At 38.2% G+C, this 24,502-nt stretch overlaps 2 protein-coding genes and 1 long non-coding RNA gene across 7 annotated transcripts in view; 2 read left to right on the forward strand and 1 right to left on the reverse strand.

Moving 5' to 3' along the window:
* The window catches only part of LCP2 (lymphocyte cytosolic protein 2), a 36,006-nt gene extending 32,279 nt beyond the window's left edge, over positions 1–3,727 (forward strand). The window contains 3 exon segments of the mRNA XM_083604071.1: positions 2,384–2,470; positions 2,638–2,793; positions 3,086–3,727. Coding sequence (XP_083460197.1) covers positions 2,384–2,470; positions 2,638–2,793; positions 3,086–3,208 — 366 coding nt within the window. The 3' untranslated portion in view covers positions 3,209–3,727.
* The window catches only part of KCNIP1 (potassium voltage-gated channel interacting protein 1), a 556,014-nt gene extending 547,874 nt beyond the window's left edge, over positions 1–8,140 (reverse strand). Inside the window, exons 1-3 of one of the 3 annotated variants that reach the window (XM_083597504.1) lie at positions 7,963–8,140; positions 6,553–6,643; positions 5,031–5,139 (exon numbers count right to left, since the gene is read on the reverse strand). In XM_083597504.1, coding sequence (XP_083453630.1) covers positions 5,031–5,079 — 49 coding nt within the window. In that variant the 5' untranslated portion in view covers positions 5,080–5,139; positions 6,553–6,643; positions 7,963–8,140. Of the gene's footprint in view, positions 1–5,030; positions 5,140–6,552; positions 6,650–7,962 lie in introns of those variants that run through there. The other 2 variants (XM_083597505.1, XM_083597496.1) reach the window with 2 other exon arrangements.
* Positions 8,141–8,164: 24 nt separating this feature from the next.
* Positions 8,165–18,612, forward strand: LOC310755159. Of its 3 annotated transcripts, none has more exons than XR_014544188.1 (3): positions 8,165–8,269; positions 17,807–17,964; positions 18,509–18,612. It is a non-coding gene; the product is annotated as an uncharacterized lncRNA (long non-coding RNA). The 3 variants fall into 3 exon arrangements; XR_014544189.1 differs by lacking the exon at positions 8,165–8,269 and adding an exon at positions 8,593–9,006; XR_014544190.1 differs by lacking the exon at positions 8,165–8,269 and adding an exon at positions 8,593–8,764.
* The last annotated feature ends 5,890 nt before the right edge of the window (positions 18,613–24,502 follow it).

The following is a 24,502-nucleotide window of genomic DNA, read 5'->3' on the forward strand; positions in this document are numbered from 1 at the left end:
CTCATTGTGAATAGCCATGCTCCTAGGTTAGGACCTAAGGCAGTTCCCATACTTTTATATGCGGATGACACTCTCCTCTCCTGCACCAGAATTGCGCTCCAAAGGTATCTAAAAGCATTCTTTCATTACTGCCAAGGAAATCACCTAGCGATTAATTATTCAAAATCCAAGATCTTAGTATTTTCAAAATGGCTCCCATATAAATAGCGTATTGGTGATCAAGAAATGGAACAAGTTAAATCGAACAAGTTAAAAGCTTTAAATACTTAGGGATCACCTTTTATTACAATCTAAAATGGGTGACCCATTGTAACAGGACAACCAACTTAGCTAAATGCACTGCAGCATGAATTAAAGGATTCTAATTTTTTTGATGGTAACCAGAATGTGCCTACATCAGTTAGGGTCTATAGTGCAAAAGTGTTTTTCAACTCCTTTATGGGATTCCCTTATGGATAACTGACTTTAACAACAAAGTCGAGGATGTACAAGCATCCTTCCAACAAATTCTAGGAGCTCCAAAATGTGTCTCCTACAGTGGTACCTCTGGTTATGAACTGAATCCGTTCCAGAGGTCCATTCATAACCGGAAACCGTTCTTAACCTGAAGCGCGCTTTCGCTAATGGCGCCTCCTGCGTGCAATTTCTGCCCGCATTCTGTTCGCAACCACGAGCGCCTACTTCTGGGTTAGTGGAGCTCGTAGCCCGCAGCGTGCATAACCAGGAGCGTTCATAACCAGAGGTACCACTGTATTTAGCTATGTGTGCAGAGTTAGGCCGGCATCTCTTAGAATCTAGGGGCTGGATTATGACTTTCAAATTCTGGTTAAAAATTTACATTAATACAGACCCGGAAAGTTTCCTAACTTCTTTATTGAGACAGATAGGTAGCTGTGTTGGTCTTCCGTAATCAAAACAAAATAAAAAAAAATCCTTCCAGTACCACCTTAGAGACCAACTAAGTTTGTTATTGGTATGAGTTTAATGTGCATGCACAATTCTTCAGATACACTGAAACAGAAGTCACCAGACCCTTATATATATAGTGAGAGGGTGGGGAGGGGTATTACACAGAAGGGTGGTGGGAATGGGTGATTGGCTGATAGGTGTGGTAACTCCCTTATAGCTTAAAATATAGATTTACAAAGGGTCTATAATCCAATATTTGTTGAGGGATGATACTCCCAAAACTACCAAAATTGTTTCAGGGTATTTAGCTGAGATTTTTAAAGCTAAATCAAAAGTTGCCTGATTTGCTCAACGGTGACTATCTAGTCTTTTATATATTGTATGTGTTTGGATTACTAATGTATTTGGATGGCTTTGCATGATTTTATGATTTTATTTTTTAAACTTATGCCAATAAGGACCAATAACAGAATACATATGAGCAAAGCATAGGAAAGCTGGGTAAGACAAGCTGAAGAAAAACAGTCCATATGTAGCAAGGAGCAACAGCTTGTACAACAATTCTGCAAGGATTTATTTATTTATCCCTTGTAGGTACTGAAATTAAAGTCTTATACTGCATAAACATCTTGTGAAAATAGATTCTCTAAACTGGGTGCGCTGTTGCAATCAACATGCAGCAATCAGTGCACATAGATGTGTTTCTTTTGGTATTTGGAGCCATTAGAAATAAAATGGCTAGGTTGTGCTCCGGTGAGGAGCAAATGCAAGCATAAGGACTCATCCACACTTCTGCTTGTCCTGTGCCTAAAAATCATGGGTCTGAGTGGTTTCCCACTTGGCCTGCTCCTTTCCCATGAAAAACTATCATTTTAGAGCAAGTATCAATCCAGAGCAAGTATCAATCCAGAGAAAATTGCCATTTACTACAATTAAGTGCTAAAAAGCAGTTTTTCCCAGGAGAAAACAGCAGGACAAGAGGAAGTGTGGATAATAAGTGTGGTTATAGAGACTTCCCACCAAATCCATCACTACATTCATGACAAAATGCCCAATAACAACAACACACGTAGGAGTTTCCACGCATATATACTACAGATATACAACAGGTTATTTTTACTTATCTGTTTTTCATGATAAGGAGAAAGCTAAACTAAATGTCAGAAAATAATAATTAAAAATGGGCTGGCATTTTGCTATTGCTATTGATGTCATATTAACACGGGGGGGGGACTGGTGGGCAAGAGCTGCAGCAATTTCACATCAAACTTCCATAAGGAACCCCCCCCCAAAACAATGTCTTCAGTTATAAACATAAAGAGGAGAAAAGAATGATTGGGTACCTTACGAGTACATATTCAGTTAATAAATACCATACCTGCCTTTCAAAGCTCTGTACTCCTTTGCCCTACACTGGTAATACCATATTCTCACTAATAAACAGCTCTTTGTCTCTCTTTTCATGTGGCTCAAGTATAACCAGCTCCCGCTAAATCAGGAATGGTATGCTGCTGATATAACCCGGACAGATGCAGAAGCTGCTCTTAGGACCATAAACCAGGTGAAGAGTTAAATTATAACATCAATATAGTAATATGAGAAAAATATTGAAATTGAACACACACTCCAAGACTAATCCTGAACACATTTGCTTCGAAATGCAATCAATTCTGTTCACAGTTGTGATTACACGTGTCTTAAAAATATTTTAATGTGTTACTTTTCTAGGATGGCACTTTCTTAGTAAGAGACAGCTCAACGAAGGCTGCTGATCAACCCTATGTCTTGATGGTGCTTTACAGTGCTAAAGTATACAATATTCCAATACGTTTCCAACTGGAAGATAAAGTGTATATATTAGGAACTAGCTCAAAAGGAAATGAGGTATGATGTAATGTTACTTTATATTTATTTATTTATGTTAATATTTATTTATTAAATATAATACTTTCTACATAATGACAACTTTTCTTACTTCTCCTTCAAGGTTTCTCAAATGAGAGTGCAGTAAGTGAGCAGAATCAAATCTAGGCTAACAGCAAAAACTAGAACCAAAGATAGTTTATTTACTGTCCCTAAAGAACAATTTGTATAAAACAAAGAGCCAAAATTACGTTGCTTTAACTTTCTCTATAGTCAGAATCATTGACTGATTGACATTCTGTAAACCACACAGGATTTTGCTTCGGTGGCTGATATAATTGATTACTTCAGAAGAATGCCTCTTCGACTGATAGACGGAAAGGATCGGTGTTCAAGAAAGCAGTGCTTGCTGACATACACGGCTGGATCTCTTTAAAAGATAACAGAAAATTTCCTGGAGGATCACCTATTTATCTTTGAAAGAGAAAGCCAGAAGAGTAACTGATTTATATTTGGTGAACTTCTCTTATTTTCATGTTAAAATACAAGTTCATTTCTTGCCTTAAGTTCTCAAACTGAAAACATCAGTGTATTACTTCTCACTAAGCATACGCTTCATGAGACAGTTTCATGTGTGTGATAGCCACTGTCTGAAATGCAACATTACACAGACTGAAAATAACTGTGTGGTCTTACAATTTGTGTACATATTTCTTTACATGTGAATGCTTTTTGTGGAGTAGTGTTGTATAAAATACAATAGACATATTCACCTGAGAATAGCTTGGTGTATTCAAGTTGTTTGATGCTCTCAAACACAGTATCCATGCTAATGTCTAATGTTTGTGGGAACTATATCTGTGTACTATGTTTCACATATGATAACAGCAATTAGTTTAAGATGCTGCATTTTCAGATGCAGCTAGAATCAATAAAGTATCTATCTGTTTTTATATTCCTTTTTCCACTGCTAACCTTTATTACTACCCATTTCTCTCACACAAATAAACTTCCATTCTCTGTATGTATCTTTTCAAGTTAGCCACTGTACAAGATGGACTCCCATAATACAAATGACAACCCTTTAAGTATTGCTTTAGTCCTCATATAATTACTAGGAGCTGCTGCCCCCGTTCTTTCCACTCATCAACTCTACCTACACGCCAACCTCTTTGCCAACTATTCAGCCGCACCTGGCCAACCCCTCCTCCCTTTATACCTCACCTTGCCTAACACCACAGCTCACCCCAAGCCCCACCACTTTTTAAAGGAAGAGAAGGTGCTTCAAAGAGTGGCTTCTGAAGTGCCTCCCCCTCTGTAAATCTCGTTGCAGCCACATTTAATGGAGGGGGCAGGCATTGCACACAGTGGTTTGCAGTTCCTGCTTGCTCATCTGGAACTGGCATGGCCACCTGTTGGCAGCTACATAAACTGCAGCATGACAGCTGTACATTTTTATGTATATAGGAAATTCAATCATATACTCATAGATTCTATCCAGTACCAATAATTCATATTATTTCAAATTCCTGCCTAGACTTCACAAACACAAAAAATGGCTTAGTACTAACTTTAAGTCACTGTCCATCTGACTTATCAAGGACAAATTTGCAATTATGTTTCCATCACATGGCAGGGTGAAGCCCAGTCTAAAAGTGTTAAAGTCAGTTTGAGTTCAAAAATCAAAACCAATCACTGAATCGTTAAATTGGATTGGATTATTGGCCTTAATTCTGCAGCACTTTATTAAGAAATCCATCCTTATGTTCTGATAAGGCAAGATACTGTAGACATATTTTCTTTCTGTTATTTAAGAACATTAAATGTGCACAGTTTTGTGTCCAGTAAAAGTAGAGCACAGTGGAGATGCAAGGGATGAGAAGAAGCTATTCTAGTAAAAGCTCACTGCTCCTTTGTTTTTTTGAAAATTGAGTATTTGGGTGATATATTTTTGTATCCATTTATTCCTTAGCTTGCTCTACACACCTACTATGTGCAGTAAATAAAAGAATAGCACCAGCTAACTTAACACACCAACACCAACTACAGAAAAACAGTAATTTAATTAGTAATCAAATATAGCATGCAATTCAAAAACTCAACACTTGACATACTTTGTAAAGTGTCTCAAAGGAACAATATTGTCCAGGGGCATAAAAAGTTAGGAAAGATAAAATTTATCTTTCAGCTTGCCCTTTTAAATGTAGCACCAACTACTGACAAAGTGTTAATGAAGAGGGACAATAAATGGAACTCACAGATTTGTGGACTCCTCACGTTTCTTTTCATCAGCTTCTGTTGAAACATCTGTTAGAGCTGGATGGCTGAAGTTCAGAATAAGATCACAAAGCAGCAGTTGGGTTTTTACTGTAGAACAACAATATTTCTGTATTTATTCATTTAGTCTGTTAAATTTATAACCATGTGAAAGGGAGCACCTAATTTCAACACACACACCCCTTTCACTATTGGTAAATCTACTTCCTTCCTCCCCTCCAAACCCTCTACAGTGGTACCTCGGGTTACATACGCTTCAGGTTACATACACTTCAGGTTACAGACTCCGCTAACCCAGAAATAGTACCTCGGGTTAAGAACTTTGCTTCAGGATGAGAACAAAAATTGTGCTCTGGTGGCACGGTGGCAGCAGGAGGCCCCATTAGCTAAAGTGGTGCTTCAGGTTAAGAACAGTTTCAGGTTAAGAATGGACCTTCAGAACGAATTAAGTTCTTAACCCGAGGTACCATTGTATTCACTATTGGGAAATTAAAAAATGGCTACAACGTTTTCATTTGGGGGAGAATTGGAAGACATTTGCAGGCAAATGTAACGCTTCTGAGGGCATGAAACCTATCAATTGTCAGTAGTATAGCTGCAACAGTTGTCCCACAAGGACAGACATTACAGCAAAAGTAGGGAACATTTTTGGCCCATTGGCCACATCTTTTTCTCTCTCCATCTCAGCAGGGTTTCACTGGAGTTTGGGACCATCTACTGGTCAATCATCTGTTGTCATAATGATGCCTGGTGATTGACAACTGTCAAGGTTTGGGCTTTGCACAGAGCTTCCCAACAGTTAGCTGGTTGTCAGGCACTTGGAAAATATTCCAAGAGGGCTTTGCAAGCCCCATGCTTGGGAACTGCTGAGCACAGGGCTTGCAATCTTTGCTCAGTACTTCCAGTGTCCAACAATTAGCTGGTTTTTGATCCCTTGGGAAGCACTGTGCAGACTTTGCAGGCATTGCCAATTGGTAGGGCCCACAAAGCCCCTTTCAACCAAGTCTTGCCATTACCTAATATCTGGTGTCATGTATAGGGCAGTTGTTCATGGCTTGGTGAAAACAGCCTGGTGGGCCAAATGGGGAGGCCTAGAATGCCAAATTTGGTCCACAGGCCAAAGGTTTCCCACCCATGAATTATAGTTTGAGGCATACTCATCCCCTCCTGCATTCACTAAATAGGAGCAGGGGAAAGCTGTAGCTTTCCCCCCTTTTGAAAGTAGTAAATAAAATTTGCAGACACATAGCAATGACATTTAACATTAACAGAAATAATGTGTTCCTGAATAATTGTGACTTCAACAGGAGATGCACAGGTTATAACCATCATGCATTAAGAGGAAGTGGAATAATACTTTATTTTCTTATGCAGTTAGGTAAGTTTGTATATATTGATTCATATACAATACATCATTTCCTAGAACTCTTCAGGCAGTAATCATCACATAATAGGAAAATAAATCATTATCTTCATTCTGACAATAGTAGCATTAATAATTACCCATAAGTTTATTCAGTTCAGATGACATTTTATCCATATTTTTAATTGCATTGTCAATAGTAAACTGCTGATCATCATCATTCTTTGACATCTAAAAAAGACCAAGAAATCAGAATGAGAATCAGTAACTTTCTTAGGGTTAATTATATGAGAAATGGCTTTATATGCTTAAATTTTACTTTCATGTGTTAAAACATCCTTACAAGGATCACTTGTTCAAAGGGCTTAAAAACTGTATAATCTAAATTGGAAAATAGCTGTGATGAGAAAACCAGCTCCTTCCCCAAACAGAGAGCAGACTCTTCTGACACGACTAAAAAAAAAGCCAGTGGCAAGATAATTTTAGTCTAAGTATATGTTCACACAATACAAGCATACAGCTGTAACTATTTTGTAATGAACAAGTATAGTTGGCACCAGCTAGAGATTTAGACCTCACTGGAATAAGGAATTTTGCATCTGGCAAGCCACAAGTATGTTAGGTACTGGTGGAGGCATCATTTTAAAAAGCTCCTCTGACTAAAGAAGAATCAGATCTTCATTGTGTGTGGATGTAATCCTTCTGAACTAGGGAATGTGAGTAATCCCAAGGAGAAATCAGAGGTTTTATGACATCTCCAAGTCTGTGACTGTAGCTACTTATCTAAAAGGCATTGTATGGTTTCCCTAGAAAGCATATGCTATGAAAATAAAAAGAAGTTCACCTGCCGAAGACAAAAATTCTTCCTTACTAAAGGGAAGAATAAAGGGAAACAAACACTAAAGGGAAACAAACACTGAGAAGTTTGTGTTCAAACTAGCTACAGCCATTTTATAAAAATCCTTAACCACAAGAGGGTGCCATCATATTGCAGTAATAATATTGTCATCTTTGGAAGTTAATCATAGGTTCATTGTTGACATTTTATTACATTTCTCACTGCACACTTTAGGACTGATCAGGTATGCTCTATGGAATCAAATGTAAAGTCATTTCCCCCTTAAATCATTGGGAAAATGTAAAACATTTTATGTGGATTATAAATATAGTGACTTTTCTTTCCAGACTTGTATAAAATATTACTTCCAGGAAAGCTCACAGAATTTAGAACATTTTGTCCAAAGGTAAAATTGCTAGTTGAGCCCCAGGGGTTGTTTTTTTGTTGTCTTTTGTTTTTTTTTTAAATGGCTGGGTTGGTGTTTTTTTAGTGTGTGCATCTAGATATAGATATAAGACAGAATTTCAATAAAGGGGATGAATGTTGAGGTAAATGAACGTAATGGAAACAAAGAGTTGAGCGGATTAAAATTCCTGAGTGGCTGAGGGAAACCAGAAATGAGAGTGCTGGAGGGATAAGCGAACACGGTTTATAATTATCAGATAATTTATTATTGGGAAATACTCTAAATGGCGGGGTCTAACTGCCGCACTTCGAATCCCCACCACCACTCGAAGGCTGGGCAGAGAGAAATTTCGACTCCTGTGTCGGCGCCTCCTCAGAGAGAGCGTTTCTCTTCACCACAGATCTGACGCGACGCCGCAAGAGGCCGCTGACCGACAAGCCTCACAAAAGGAACCATTTTAAACTGGAAATCCGCGCGCCCGCGCGCTCGACGCCACTGCTACTCACGGCAGCACGAGGCAGGAAAAGGGAGCCTCTGAATTGTGGGGACGTGACCTGGGTCAAGATATTAGCACACAGCCATAAAATATCCCTCCTGCGGGGCGGGGAATGGGGTAAAAATAGTTTTTCTCTCTCTCTCAGTGCTTCTGAGGAGAACTACAGGCGCGCCCACATCTTTTCAACCCAAAACCTGACTAGGTTTTTTTGAGTGCTGAGTAAAGTGGAGTGAAAGAACCATCACATCCAAATTTCAAGCCCCAGAAGAGCACACATTCCTTAGCCGTTATCAGTTAAAAGAAATAAATGTATAGCTTTTCAGTGCTCCCCCCCCCCCATAAAGAGTTGTCGGGACTCACCACAAACAAACACCTCCCTCGTTAGAAGGGCAATGGCACCCACCTGAGGTGCCGGGACTGAGTTCCCGTGAGTTCCCGCCATTCTTATGGCAATGGGAGAGGCCAGCGGGAAGGTGAACTGAGCTGAAAAGGCTGCCTGGATTTTGGGCTCTGAGGAAGCTCGAGCGAGAGGTCCACGCAAGGAGCTGGAGCAGGAAGTGATTAACAGCGGGGAGAAAGGAGAAGTTTAAATAGCAACATAAAAACCTGAAGGTCGCATTCACACCATTCACACCATTTGAAAAGCGTGATTATGCCTTTTCTTTTCTTTTTTTACATACATGGAGAATCCTGAGAACTGTAGTTTGTTAAAGAGTGCTGCTAACTTGGCCCTCCAGCTGTTTTGGGACTACAACTCTCATTATCCCTAGCTAACAGGACCAGTGGTCAGGGATGATGGGAATTGTAGTCCCAAAACAGCTGGAGGGTCAGGTTTGACCATGCCTGCGTGACAGGTATAGTTGCTAGCATAGTTCCCAGGACTCTCCATGGCTAACCATGGCATAGTAGCTTGTGCTTTAAATGTTAATTCTAAGGAAAAAGAAAGCCAAAGCTTGGCATGTGGACCCGTAAGGGGGGGGGGGTAGAATATGTGAAGGAAAGTGGAGTTGTTTAGCTCTTAAAAACAGAGGACTTGCTAACTTCACTATCTGCAGCTGTATGAATATTATTTCTGCATATGTTGCTCTGAGTTAATTGCAAGTATATGGGTGAGCGGGGATGCGGGTGGCGCTGTGGTGTAAACCACTGAGCCTCTGGGCTTGCCAATTGGAAGGTTGGCGATTCGAATCCCCGCAACGGGGTGAGCTCCCATTGCTCGGTCCCAGCTCCTGCCCACCTAGCAGTTCAAAAGCACGTCAAAGTGCAAGTAGATAAATAGGTACCGCTCTGGCGGGAAGGTAGTCATACTGGCCACGTGACCCGGAAAAACTGTCTGCGGACAAAGGTCGGCTGCCTCAGCCAGTAAAGCAAGTTGAATGCCGCAACCCCAGAGTCGTTTGCAACTGGACTTAACTGTCAGGGGTCCTTTACCTTTATATGGGCAAGTAATTATATCTATAGGGTCGCGGGTGGCGCTGTGGGTAAAACCTCAGTGCCTAGGACTTGCCGATCGCATAGTCGGCGGTTCGAATCCCCGCGGCGGAGTGAGCTCCCGTCGTTCGGTCCCAGTTCCTGCCCACCTAGCAGTTCGAAAGCACCCTTAAGTGCAAGTAGATAAATAGGTACCGCTTTCTAGCGGGAAGGTAAACGGCGTTTCCGTGTGCTGTGCTGGTGCTGGCTCGCCAGAGCAGCTTCGTCACGCTGGCCACGTGACCCGGAAGTGTCTCCGGACAGCGCTGGCCCCTGGCCTCTTAAGTGAGATGGGCGCACAACCCTAGAGTCGGACACGACTGGCCCGTACGGGCAGGGGTATCTTTACTCTTTACCTAATTATATCTATGGCACAGTACACTATGAAAGGAATCAGTTAACTGGTGCTTGCTTAGTCAGATTCTGGGGGGTTTTTTAATCCCTCCTGTCCTCCCCCCTCCCCATTAATCTAATTCTTAAAACTAGAAGTGTATTGCTTTTCAGTACAATCTGCATAATCCGGGTTTGAACACTCTCTGAAAGGCAGGGAAAAGAAAACAATTATTATACACCATTCAGTCAGAGGAAGACAAAGCCATTACCTTGCGATCTGACATCTTGCTGAAGAATTTTGAAATACTAATTTCCACATGCTTCATTGTAATAGTGAAATGGTGCCAACCAGAGAGAATGGGGTGATTTCTGCACACCTGCTGGAGGGGAACCGACAAGATCAAGGGCAGGACATACATGTTGTCCTGAAATCCTGGCAACCTGAAAGTAGATCACTGAGGTGCAAACCTTCAGGCTTAGCTTCAGGTGGCTGCTTAGCTGGAGCTGAGGTAAAGGGAGATACATACATACATACATAATTTTATTTCTATACCACCTTTCTGCAGTACAACATGGGGCGGGGGAACATAGCTACCACATAACAACAGTAGTCATAAACAATAAATAAAACATAATACACAGCCAAACAGAACAATTTCCACATAAATCTCAAGATCTAAAATAAAGATGCAAAAAACCAACAGCAACAACCCCCACCCCCAAAAACAAAAAAACTAAATACCACCTTAACCCAAGAGTCTGATGTCCTACCATACACAGATTTTACACTCCTTCCAGTTCAGGGTTTAAAAAAAATTTTTTTTAAGGACTCTGACTCCTTCACAGCTTAAAGACTCCTGGATATGGAGTCAGAGAGAAAACCATTTTATCCTGTCCCAATTAAATACACAAACAAATGGGAGAAACAAACCACAACCCAGGCTTAGTGTTATGTCCAAACTGTGTTAGGAGATTGTTATGTTGTGGGCGAACATATCAGATGACACAGCGATTCTTCCAAAGCAGCTCTTTATTTGTAAGCTGGAACAGAACAGAACTTAGGAGCTCAGTCAGCCTGCTTATATAGAGCTCCACTAGAATGCAACAGTAACCATTTTCTGTAACTAGCCAATCACTGAACGTCACTTTCGATTCTTCATTTGCATACAAACTATCCAATCACTGAACCTCACTTTCGATCCTTCATTTGCATAACTAACTACAGTATCCCCCTGCTGGCCCAGGGTGAAAACTTCAGTACATAACAGAGACCTCTATTCCCCTTAAAAGAGCTGTTGTTTTCAGAGTGTTGTGAAAGTCACTTCCCCTTCGTTGGAGGACTGTAGCTCGCTGAAGGGAATATGGGTCTCCTAGCAACTCTGACCACCCTTTAACAAACTATAGTTCCCAGGATTCTTTGGGAAGAGGGGGCCATGACTGTTTAAAGTGTCATGATACTGCTTTAAATGTACAATGCGTATGGGTGTGGGTTGTGTGTGTGCGTGTACACACACGTGTACTTTGTTATTGCTGCTGGCTTTCTGTGACTGATGTACCTACCCAGTTTTAAGTGGTATATATACATTTGCTTTAGAACTCTGCTTATTGACATTAGGCAGGTACCCTTAATGTATTGTTTTAGACACCTGCTGAAAATATTTTATCAGACCTAACCAGACATATAATTTAGTTACCTATATTTGTTTTTAAAGCATAACTGGCTTTATCTGTGTTTTACTGAGAATTATTTTATGTATATTCATTTAATAGTTTTGTGGATCTTAACTGTGTTTTATTTACATTTTATTTGTACTCCACTTTTAAATGAACAAAAAATATATTAAAAATAGTCAGGAGATACATCATTAAACACATTCTTAAGTGTGTTGAGTTGTTCAGTTTGTACAGCATAAATGCCATTTTGCTTAAATTCAATTTATGTCATGTAGTTGAATGGATAGAATCAATTTATTATATCTCAGTACCCCCCCCCCAAAAAATCAACACTTCCAGCTGTTAACTCATATTCAAATGCTGATACATACACAGACCAGAATATTTATCACAGCCACAAATCTCTAAGGAAATGACTCCTTATACTTAATATTTCAAGCACAAATACACTGGCACTATTTTAAAATTAAAACTAATTTTGTTTGTTCTGACAATATGGCAAAAAACATCACTTATACCAAGTGATAAATTATCCTGTAGGAGGCATAGTGAGATATTGTTGGAGGAATTCTACCTTTGCAATGACCTTATGGCACTTTCCTGTAATTACTTTTTAGGTTTGGATATTTCATATGCTGGATGTATTAAATGAGGTATGAACAGAATTTTAAAACTTGATGTGATTACTCACTGCCATGGTGAAATAAATGTGTGTTGTGAACTCCTAGAAATGCATTCAAAATTAAAAGCTTTTATTTACACAATGGCATAAGAGGCGGGTGTATGGATGGTATTTATTGTGTTAGGGTTGCTTTAAAATTTACTGAATTCAGCTTTCAAACTGAAACAGGTTTAAAATGCCACTGTGATTTCAATGGAGTAAAGGAACGGAGATGAGCAATGCTCAGCCTATCAAAGGTTTCAGCAGCTGCTCTGACTGCAGCCATCCTCCCAATCAGTCATTAGAGCTGACAGAGGGATGCAGGTGGCACTGTGGTCTAAACCACTGAGCCTCTTGGGCTTGCAGATCATAAGGTCAGCAGTTTGAGTCCTCGCAATGGGGTGAGCTCCTGTTGCTCTGTCCCAGCTCCTGCCAACCCAGCAACTTGAAAGCATACCAGCATAGATAAATAGATACCACTGTGGCAGAAAGGTAAACAGTGTTTCCATGTACTCTGGCACTCATCATGGTGTCCCATTGCGCCAGAAGCAGTTTAGTCATGCTGCTCATATGACGTAGAAAGCTGTCTGTAGACAAATGCTCCCTCAGCCTGAAGCGAGATGAGTGCCACACCCTAGTTAGGGGTCCTTTACCTTTACCTTAGAGCTGATAATCACCAAGTTCTTCCTGATCATCTGCCTATAGGCAATTCTCAGAAGTATTCATCTCACCCCTCATAATGTAGTGGACATCTGAAAAAAAGTGTGTTTCATTCATCTGATAAAACTTCTGCTATTTATAGCCTTTCTACCCAACAAAGGCCATCGGGCCATCAAGGTGACTCATATTTACATTATAATATTAAATTAAAACTTTGTCATTTAAAAAAGAAGTAACTGTAAAACCAATCAGATAGTATATACTAAAATAAAGTCTAGCTAAACAGCATGGGCAAAACCTTTTATTTATCCAGAATATCTTGACGTGCCATTGAAAGTCCAAGGGGAGTTCAGCTGTCAAACCAGGCTAGGAAGGATGTTCCGAAAGAATACCACTGTCAAAAGGCTCCACTCCATTGTTGTAACTATTCGTCTAACCACAGAGACATAAAATATTCCGAGCAGGGAACACTCTGAAGATCTCAGCATGCAAAAAAACCCCTCATACATAAGGAAGCAAACATTTATTTACATAAGCAGGACCCTTCAAGGTGCCAAGTAACAACCAGGCAGCTATGGTCTAATTCTTAACAGTTTTCAAAGGCACCCCGCGTAAATCATATTACAGTAATCTAATTGAAAGGTATGGTTGTGAACCCCATGCATCTTTCTATCAATTAACACTGACCTGAGCCAACATTACTATGTCCTTGATAATAAATCTCCAATTCAGATAGAAGAACAGTGAGGGCAAGTTAAACCAAATGAAATCAAAGTTGCTAAATTTTCATGATTTATTCTGGGGTATGACTCTTTTACATAGAGGCACACTCTTTTGTTTTCTATTTCATAAACAAGGAGATTCCTGATTCAAGCATATTTTACAAAAAAAAGCCCACGTATTCATCTTGGGTTAATAAATGTTTCTCATTTTAAGATGAATGAGTTTACCTTCTGGTAGCACCTAATTCAACTTGATAGTATATGTGAGAAAAATATTTAAACATGACATGACTTCAGAAGCATTAAGCCTTCTTCATATTCACTTATTACTTAGTCAGAGCATGACAGAAATAAATACAAAGCAGGATTATTTTTTATGTCTCATATTGTTTATTATCTCTTGACACTGCTGGAACATGCAAATCAATCTTCTCTTCCTCCTAAACTTAAATGAGATGCATTTTTAAACTAAAGCAAACAGCAGTAGTAAGAACATTTTAAAGTTAATTGCCAATTTGTGGTAATATAGCAGCTTTTTCATGCTGATAACTGTAAGAGCTAAATCTATATAAACAAAGTGACCTCTGAAATTCAAATGCACTTTACATGTGCAATGTTTGTGTTCCTAGTTTATCTTAAGTATTTTACTCAGATTTCTCTGCTTGTGGCTCTGCTTCAGAGGTGGATTACTGCTTTTTGTTTCAGTTAGTTTTGCATGAAGATATTGAGTTTCTTTCTCTCTGGATTTATTCCTTTGTACTGTAAGAATGTATATAAAGATAAACTGCTTAAGGGATCAATATTACTTGTGTTTAGTCAATGCCTTCTTTATTCCTTTTTGCATTGGCTTATGAAGAAGATTAAACATATTTTTAACATATCTAATGACATTCTCAGTTTTGTTTTTTCAATATCTGCCCTTGATCCTAACAATACAATTTTTATTACTCTTTAAAAAATTGGGAACAGCCTAGGTTGCTGGACTCAGTGCCCTTTTGACGTGGGCCACCTCCAGTATGCCATTCTCTGTCCTTTCTATAGAGTTTATATCCAAAGATAACTGTGTCCCATTAGTTCTCACCACTCTACCAGGTTGTCATTATGTCCACTGTATCCATGCTGCCCTCTATGACAAGCCCTCCAGTTCACCCATCTTGGCTCAGAGGCTTCTAGAATTAGTGTATAAACAACCCTGAGCAGGGATGTTAAAAGGCATCATTTTTTATTCTACATTGTATTTGTTGCATTCAGAACTGTCTCCATTCTGCTGCAGTTCATCTTCTGCCAAAACCAACATTATTCAACTCACTGTCTGCAATAGTGAAATTATGTAATTAATTACATAAATTATGTTATTACATTATTCCACTCCATTTCAAGGCAAAAGGATGGCAATTTTATGGATTATATAACATTTGCTGACTGAAAACATTAACCATGGTGAATATCATTCTGGCTTGCTGCCTTGATTTCCATTCTGGACATGGAACAAAAAGTGAACAACCGCGATCTCCACTCCTGTTTTATTGGAACTGTCAAACATAATATTCATCCCTAACTCTGAGTAAGACCTAGTTGGATACAAACTAGTGTTTTGAATTATATTTATTGTTGTACTTTGATACATTACATGAACCAACCTGGGAATAATTTTAGTGTTGAAAAGCAGGATAAATAAAATAAATAAATAAATACAGATTAATATAATTTCAGTCCAGATTTCCACACATTTTTTTACTATGCTAGAAGCATGCTTATGGACATTGTTTATGACCATAGCATTTGACTGCCGAACTCACCTTGCAGTGAATTAAGCAGCTATAGAATTGTCAAGGCTTCCAGTGAAATTTTCCTTTTTCTGCTTTATATTCATCATGAGCCTTGGCTCCTTCTCAAGTAAATACGCTGACATTTAGAAGTAAAATGATGGATGAAAGTTTTTTTTGTAAGCATAGGCCTTATTCTTGGGACTCATCACAATTTTGCCGCACATTGATTCAGAGTAAAATCATTTTTAAATGATTGAGAGATAATATTCTTCCAAGTTTTTTTCTGAAGTGGCACTGAATAATACAATTGAAAACGTCTCAATTCAATAAAAATATGTTTCAAAAGAGTTGTCCCTGACAACAGAGAGATTATCAAGTTACTCGCAAGAACACGGATCTATCAGTGGTGCTTCTGATAGGTTTGCTAATCCCAGCTGTTGTTTTAAACAAGAGATACTTTATATTTGATGCATTTGAAGGAAGAAGCTTGGGATCAGGAATCAGATAAATACATTTATCATAAGATAAGACAAATCACCACGCTTCCTCCTTCGAAGTAGTATTGACAACAATCGGGTTCTTAAGAGGAGCAATACAACAAAGCTTGTTTTCCAACACATGATATGCTTGTTATTCAGCACACTAAAGGCAATTGTGCAACTCCCCAGTGACTGTGATAAAGTCTCCAACCATCCTACACAAGCTATTGCTTTGTAATGTTGTGGTATTAAGTTGTTTTTGCTGTATTGTCCTTGTAAAAAGAGAGTTTCTGGGGGCTGTCTGAAATGCTTCAGATACTATTCCTGCATTGCTTTTATCGCACATTGCAGGAGTGTTCGATCATTAACCTTTATCTGCTATGTGATATGGGGGTGGTGGGTTAGTTAGGGGAAAGTATGGGAAATATAAACTTTCTCGGGCATTACTGCAACTTCAATAAGTAGTTCAGAGAGAGCCGTATTTTCTGTGGTTTTCAATTTGCCATGAATAAGTGTAATGATTTATCAGCTATGACCCTAAACCAGAGAGATGTAAGTGCTGCAGAAGGCTAGCTTCAATAGCTGCACTTGAACATAGCCTCTATTCCCCCACACTGAGTTTTTTGTACTTCTGCAAAGCTTGGAGTTCCCCCAAGCCTGCTAACTTCTCCATGTTAAGTATGGATACTGAGCTACACAGACCAATGGTCTGACTCAGTATAAGGCATTTTCCTGACTACCTTGGTTTCATAAAGGTTGGCACTCAGAGAAATTAGTTCAGTATCAATATATAATATGCTAAAAAGTTGAGATTGGGCTTATAGAATATGATGTATCTCAGCAACCTTTGATCATTACAACAGCACGTAATTATTTTATTTTTTCTGGTTGTTGAAAGTCATGCCATGTATTTATTCTTGCTGTTTAATTATATATGCTGTATTTTAACTTTTTATGTAATCAGCTGTGTGATTCCTATCGCAATGAAGAACATGTAATAAATATTTCAGATAAATCAGCTCTGGCATGCACATGGAGAGTTTTAATACCCTGGAGCTTCTCAGTAAACATTTAAATGCAAAGATCACTTGGCATGAGCTGAATCTGACATCTTCATAGAAGTGAATGAGGAAGCCCTCTTGTGTTAGAACGGTAGTGTTGTGGATTCAGGGTGTTGTATTTTAATAAAAACACTGACCATTGTTAATTATGGAGCAAATGTGGCAAAAATTAGGACAAACAACACGAAGTCCTGTGGCACCTTAGAGACTAACAACTCTATTATAGCAAAAGCTTTTGTATCCCACAGTATACTTCATTGGAGGGATGAAATGTTATCCAGAGTTATAGGTTGGGTAAATTAACTTGCAACTCAGGATAACACTTTGTGCATCTGATGAAATGGACCATAGTTCACAAAAGCTAATACATCTGTTAATATTTATGGCGCTCTTTGTAGTCCTTACTGCAACAGACTAACATGGCTGCATCTTGGAAAATGCAGTAAAATAATGGACCAATGAAAGTTTCACCTTCACATCTCATAATGATTCACCTGTTATTCCTCTTTGGTTGGGGTGCAAAATTAACATCGCCCAATGTAAAGCCAGCAGGTACTCTTCTAGTCAATGACCTTTCTCCTCTGTACAGACTTCTTTGCAAGAGTACACAGACACAAGTGGGCACAAACACATTGAGCTTCAGCACCCAGCAAAGGCTTATTTTGCAAAGAAACACCAAGTGTTAGTTGTTGAAACTATTTTGTGCATTCCCACAAACAAATGACACTATTTAGAATATTTCCTTTCTGACCAGTAGATAAAGTCTTTCATGTTGACAATGCTAATATTATATGCAAAAATATATTTAGTCTTTATATTTTGCAGATTTTATTGCTTTATATAAATTGCCCAGCAGGGACTCATTTTGAGAAAGAAGACAATTTCTCAGGAGTGCACTGGACAGGGTCAGGATATTAGACTGCTTAAGGAAGGAATATGAAAAGAAAATGATCTTCTGTGAGCCTCATGCATACATAAGTGAAGTAGGTCCCAACAATTTTTAAAAGTTACTTCTTGAATTGCTTTGTAGAAGGTGTCTTCCTAAATGAATATTATACAATGCTTTTACTGCTTGTACTTAAAAAAAACTGCTTTAGCTTTCACAAGCTACTATGGCATGACAATGAAGAACTTGACAGCGTGGGGAACACACTGTTTTATAGCTAGAAACTATACTTTTGTGACCACTTCTTTTTTATTAAAGATAAACAACAATTGTGAATAAAATAAGGAGCAAAGGGTATGTGGAAAAAGTAATATTTTTGAGAGAAATTACAAAGCAGGTTGTAAGGAATAATTTCTTCTTGAGTGTTACTGAGACTACACATTTACACAATTGGTCTCTGGAGGATGGGTGTCTAGCATTAGCCTGCCTGAACATGAATGAACATTATTAATTACTGCATTTAAGAGAATTCAGATAAGTAAAGCCTTTCTAGTAAATGTTTCATGAGGTTGATATTGTTCTTGTAAATATCTCTTTCCACTTAATGGTTCAAACAGCAGTGTTAATTTTATTTCTTTCAGCTAATATAACCATGCTGTCTTCTACCTTGCTTGAAAAGAATTTTCTCCAGGAGGTATCCTTTAAAAAGAATAAACTACAAATAAAAACATTCAATTTAATATTATGATATACAATGCAAAAGCTTCATTCTGAGAGACAACTTGTGAATGCTTGTGAATGTTTATTTTGCTATCAAAGAATTTTTTGTGTTGGGAAAGGAAATTTCTTCATAGTTCGCATTGGTCAGCATAGCAATCAGATATTATCTGAAGCACAGATATGTGTTCTTAATTTTAGAAATAAATTTCAGATCCAGATTCTGATACTATCAGAGCCCTGTCAAACTGGTTGGATGCACCTTTTCATTCAAATCAGAACACCCATCCAAAGCCTAGGACCCTCGTATCTACGGGACCGCCTCTCCTGCTATGCCCCACGGAGAGCCTCAAGGTCCATAAATAACAACACTCTATTGGTCCCAGGCCCTAAGGAAGTTAGATTGGCCTCAACCAGAGCCAGGGCCTTTTCAACTCTGGCTCCGGCCTGGTGGAATGCTCTGCCTCATGAGACCAGGGCCCTGCAGGATCTGATTTCTTTCCGCAGGGCCTGTAAGACAGAGTTGTTCCGCCTGGCATTTGGCTTGGAGCCAATTTGATTCCCTCCCTCCCTCTCTTTCTTTTTTCTTTTCCTTCTCCTCCTGCGATGAGGCTACATTTTAATATTTTAATGTTCCATTATTTTAATGTTGTATTTTATTTTTGTTTTTAAGTTGTAATCATTCATCTTGTTTTTATTATTGCTTGTAAGCCGCTCTGAGCCCGGCCTTGGCTGGGGAGGGCGGGGTATAAAAAAAAAATTATTATTATTATTATTATTATTATTATTATTATTATTATTATTAAAACTCACTGTGTGTGACTGCAGCTGAATCTACTACAGCAAAATGACAACAGGGTTCGTGTGTGTGTGTGTGTGTGTGTGTGTGTGTAGTTTAAGTAAGTCTAGTTTTCATATGGCATCAGTCCAGCACTTTTATTGAGGTGGGATCAAATTGTCTAATATGTGTTTTTGAAGATAATGTGGCAGCTTTATATCCAAACATCTTCATATTGTCTTGCATTTAAAAAAACCAAACCTTAATATATTAACAGCTATGGCTAAATTACCACATCCCAGTGTTTCTTCTATTAAGATAGATTAATGTATGTGCTCCTAATTATGGGTTGTAATAGGGAAAACATGCTTCTCTATTATCTGTTGTCTCAATTTTAGATATATTTAGAAATTAACTACATGGTGTTCCAGAGCTGCATGTGCTGGGAAGACTGTTTAGGAGCCTATTGGGACATGCACAAGGTCTTGTAGAAAGTGATTAACCTGCTATGGCTGTACTCGCATTGCTCCTATAAATATTTGTATGAGGTATTAGTAGTAGAATTCTCTGACAGTCAACCTCTTTCCTCATCACTTCCTATTCCCTTTTGCACATCACCATACAAAAATAATATACTATCAGCCTTCCGTGTTCCTTTCTCCCACACCTATTTTCATGACTTCCACCATATTCTTACCATGACTAGAGCAGTGTTACCATTTCTATCAATCAACCAAGCCCTGTTATCTCCTTTAAATCCCTTTTCAAAGCTCATTTGTTTACCATTATTTTCCAAATCTCGGTAGATTTTTCCCGGTTCTGCGCACTCTCTGTTTCCAGTTAGCCTTCTATTCCTATTCCATTTTTGCTACCCCTTTGCCAAATTCTGGTTTTTTTTCTTTTCCTTTTTACTTCGCCACTGTTTTGTCCATGTTATCATATCAGAGTAATGGCTTGATGGAATTGTTGTGTCACTTACTATTGATATTTGTAAGGAGCTTTGGATGGAAGGGACTGTTGAAAGAGCAGGAAGACAAATTTGCTTTAGTTAATCCTCCTATATATTTTGGGATGAGTATTTCTCAAAGGATTTGTGGCCATCTGCTCTTTTGATTCCAGACCTTTGAGAAGAAGCTCTTACTTGAATCTAGGGCACTACATAAATCTTAAGATGTTTATTGCCTTATTACTACTTTGATTTTTTTGAAGCGAGCAAACTGCATAAAAGAACTGATTATTACAATGGGCCAGAGTAACCCATGTGTTGTGGCTACACACACACACACACACACACACACACACACACATATATATATATATATATATATATATATACACACACACATTATAGAGTAAATATATAGTTTTCAGTCAGGGAAGAAGTTGTGGTTAGCCAGGCTAATTTTTTAGCAGTTAGTCTTATAAGTGTTTCCCTATATATTGCTCCATTTATAATCACTTTTTAAAAAGGTTTTTAAAGTAGTCATGTATTCAAAATTAAAGTAAAATTATAAATTAAAATATGAAGGTAATTTTTTAAAGACAATAAATGCTTGAATTGTTTAACTGGTACAGAATTCTATTTGGAGAAAAAACAAAAAAAAAATTTCCTTCCAGTAGCACCTTAAAGACCAACTAAGTTAGTTCTTGGTATGAGCTTTCGTGTGCATGCACACTTCTTCAGATAGAAGTGTGCATGCACACGAAAGCTCATACCAAGAACTAACTTAGTTGGTCTTTAAGGTGCTACTGGAAGGAAAAAAAATTTTTTTTTTTGTTTTGACTATGGCAGACCAACACGGCTACCTATCTGTAACTGTTTGGAGAAGAAAAGGACATTGTTTGCCGACTGGATTCTGTTTTCAATTATCAATTGAAGTCTGACTTATAGGGGTGTTGGTTATTCCACACCTTGATTTTGTAGAGTTATAGTAACTCCAGACCTTGGAATTCACACTGTTCACAATTTAGGACTGCAAGATCATTGAGCAAGGTTCTGACTACTTTTATTAATTTATTTGCTTGATTATTTAACAAGGTTTATAGACTGATCAATCAAAAATAAAAGAAAAAGGCTCTAAGCTGTCTTGTGAGACTCTTGTTAAAATGTTGTTTGCACTGATGAAGCTGTATAGGTTAATAATAAAAATAATAAAAGTGTGAGAACAGTCAACTCTGCAAATCAAAAGCCCCTTCTGGGCCTCATCTAATTCAAGCACTGACTCGTAATTTGGGCATGCATCCACTGTTGTTTTTGTCCTGATCAGTACAGTGAAAGCTTTAGCTGTTCATGAGGCTATCTGCTTACAGGTGAGTCTTCCTTTCCCATGTCTATATTTACAGGACCTTTTAAAATATTATCTTCAGGATTCAGTGGTGTGAATCATCACTTGGTATTAATAAAGGAAAAGTTCACACACTTTTGACCATTAGATTGTATCTTATGTCCTATTTTATCTTGAATGAAAAAGAAGATACTTTATATTAGAGCTTTCAGGGGCATTGACCAGAAATGGAACGGCGAAATGGTTTATACACCCTGAAAACACATTGGAATCACCTCATCCTATGCTATCTTGGAAATTCGTAATCAAATATTTTTAGCAACCAAATGTTTTTGCTGGATTGTGCAGTAGAAACACATTTTATATTTTGGAAACCTCCTTAGAGGTTTTCTTACAGTGAAGCAGTATAAAAATTTTATGAACCAAAAATAAATAAAATAAACGTGCTTCTCATCATAAAAACCATCTAGTCAGCTATGAAAGCTGCACAAGTAAAATAAAATGGTTAAAATATGAACACTTCTGTGGAACCTAAATGAAAGGGAAAAAGTCAAAGGCACAATCCAGTCAAATAGATGGTGTTTAAGTCCCAATTATTTCATTATCATCCATTTGTTTTTCTGCCTCTTTTACACAATATTGTACCCAGTGACTATTGGTAGTGGTCTATGATCATAATAAACTGATTGATTGATTGATTGATTGATTGATATGGTTAGTGGTAGTAGTAGTACTTATTTGGTGCATTTTTATCACAGTAAACTCGAAGTGCCTTATAATATTAAACGAAAATTAAAACCATTATAAATCTAAAACAACATAACAATTGAAAACAATCAGATGCATAAAAAGCTGCCTAACACAGAAAGATGCCACAATATCTAAAACTCTTCAAGTTGAAGGCCAAAAGCCTAGCTGATGAGAAAAAATTTGTCTGACACTTAAAAGTAACTAGTGATTATGCCAGGCAAGCCTTCCTGGGACAATGAACTCAATGAATTGAGACATGCTCAACTGCCACTAGACTTCAGAAAAAGTAAAAAGGATACATTTTAGCTGAATCATGCCCCATTGATTGTTTTAATTTTCTGTTTTATATAGATGGGGGGGGGGGGAGATATAGGCTTACATTGAGATACCCGCTCATAGTGCAATCCTATACATGTCTACTCAGATATAGGCACCACCGAGTTCAATGTTTATTTTTTATATATTTTTATATTCCCTTTGAAATAGTGTTTCCATGTAATGCTCTTAGAACAAGAAAATAGTACAGCATTCTTTTTTAGCCTAAGGATTAGACACCTCTGTTAAAATAATAGGAGAGTGGTACCTTTCAAGAGGTTGTGCCAAGTCTTTGAAAAGGCTTTAACAAATCACGGTATTCTCTATGTTGTCCAGCCACAAACAGTGATAATTAGTCCTCAGGTCTGCTTAAGAGTTGAATTGCCAACATTTTTGACTAAGATAATTTTTGAATTTAATTTTGGGTGGCGAATTCCTGAGGTGAAATATTTGGGTGTCTCACCTCAAGATTTTTTGTGGAAATCCAAACGTTTTGACAAAAGTAGCAAATTTTTCAGGGGCTCTTGGTAGGTTCCTAGGTTGTCCCCAGATTTTACCTGAAATGAAACTGAAGGAAATTTGGATGTAAAACATCTGTGGAAAATTGTTTCCAGTGGCTGGAATACAAATAATTACTAAGTAGTTCAACACAAATGAGGCTCAAGACCTGTGATTTTTGAACAGCTGCTCTTAATACCAGATGGCAATGGGGGGGGACCAACATGGAGGAGGTTTTGACATAGTACAGGAGTGTGCTGGGCATGTCCAGTCTCTTGGGGTTCTTCCAGACAGGTTTTTATTGTGGAATAGGTGCTGCTCATGCACACAAGTCTTTCCATGGAAAATCCGATAAATTTATTTAAAAGAAAAAAAACCAGTTGCCAATTATCCATTTGTGAGATCAAAGTGATCTGCTTGCAGTACTAAGCACCGCTGTCTGTAAGAACCCTTGGTTTTTGGATCCCAACTACAGCCTCTTAAGTTGGGCCCAGGGATTTTCCATTATCTGCATTTTCCGACACCCTTTTGTCCTTCAAACCAGAGAAGGCTTGTGCTTATTTACACAAAATACTGATGGCCTCATTTCATCGTTTCGGTATGTGCAACCAGTATAATGTACTACTCCATTTTCCAGTCCTAGCAGGAAATAAATCCACTACTGGTCACAAATACATGACTTGTGGGCTCAGTTCATTCTGAAAGCTTCAGCAAACATGTTGTCTCTAACAACACATCTGAGGTAATGTTTATAAAAGTCTGGACTGTTCTGTTTCCTAGTTATTGGTGATATGAGTGTTATCAAAACACGCCATTACAGCTTTTCGTGCCCTTGACTTTCAGGAGATCAGATGAAGGTGATGTTGGAAAGTAAAAGTTAGTGTTTGGATACTAAGTCAACACTTCTTTCATGAAGCTGAAAAGCTGTTTCTGGCTTTTATGGTCGATTGTATTAAAGTTTTGCACTGAAGAAAAAGGATGCTTTCACTCCCTTTCTGGTTTAGAACATAAAGAAGGAATCAGATACTAAAACCCATTAAAAACAGAGATGAACCGCAAAAGATGCTGTGAAACCTTTTATCAGAGAAGCATTCCAAAAAGTTTAATATGCTTCAAGTGAATACTCTGTAGATCTTAAAAATGGTGTAATTTTTAAAACACATTTCCCTACAGAATCCGTATGTTAGTCTCATATCACACTGCATTCCTATGCTTTTATTAAGCTGCCAATTGTTTGTGTCCAAGACAGAGGTTTTCAACCTTTTTGAGTCCATAGCTTCCTTGACCAACTA

This window comes from Podarcis filfolensis, assembly GCF_964270895.1.
Source record: "Podarcis filfolensis genome assembly, chromosome: 2".
Lineage (NCBI taxonomy): Eukaryota > Metazoa > Chordata > Lepidosauria > Squamata > Lacertidae > Podarcis > Podarcis filfolensis.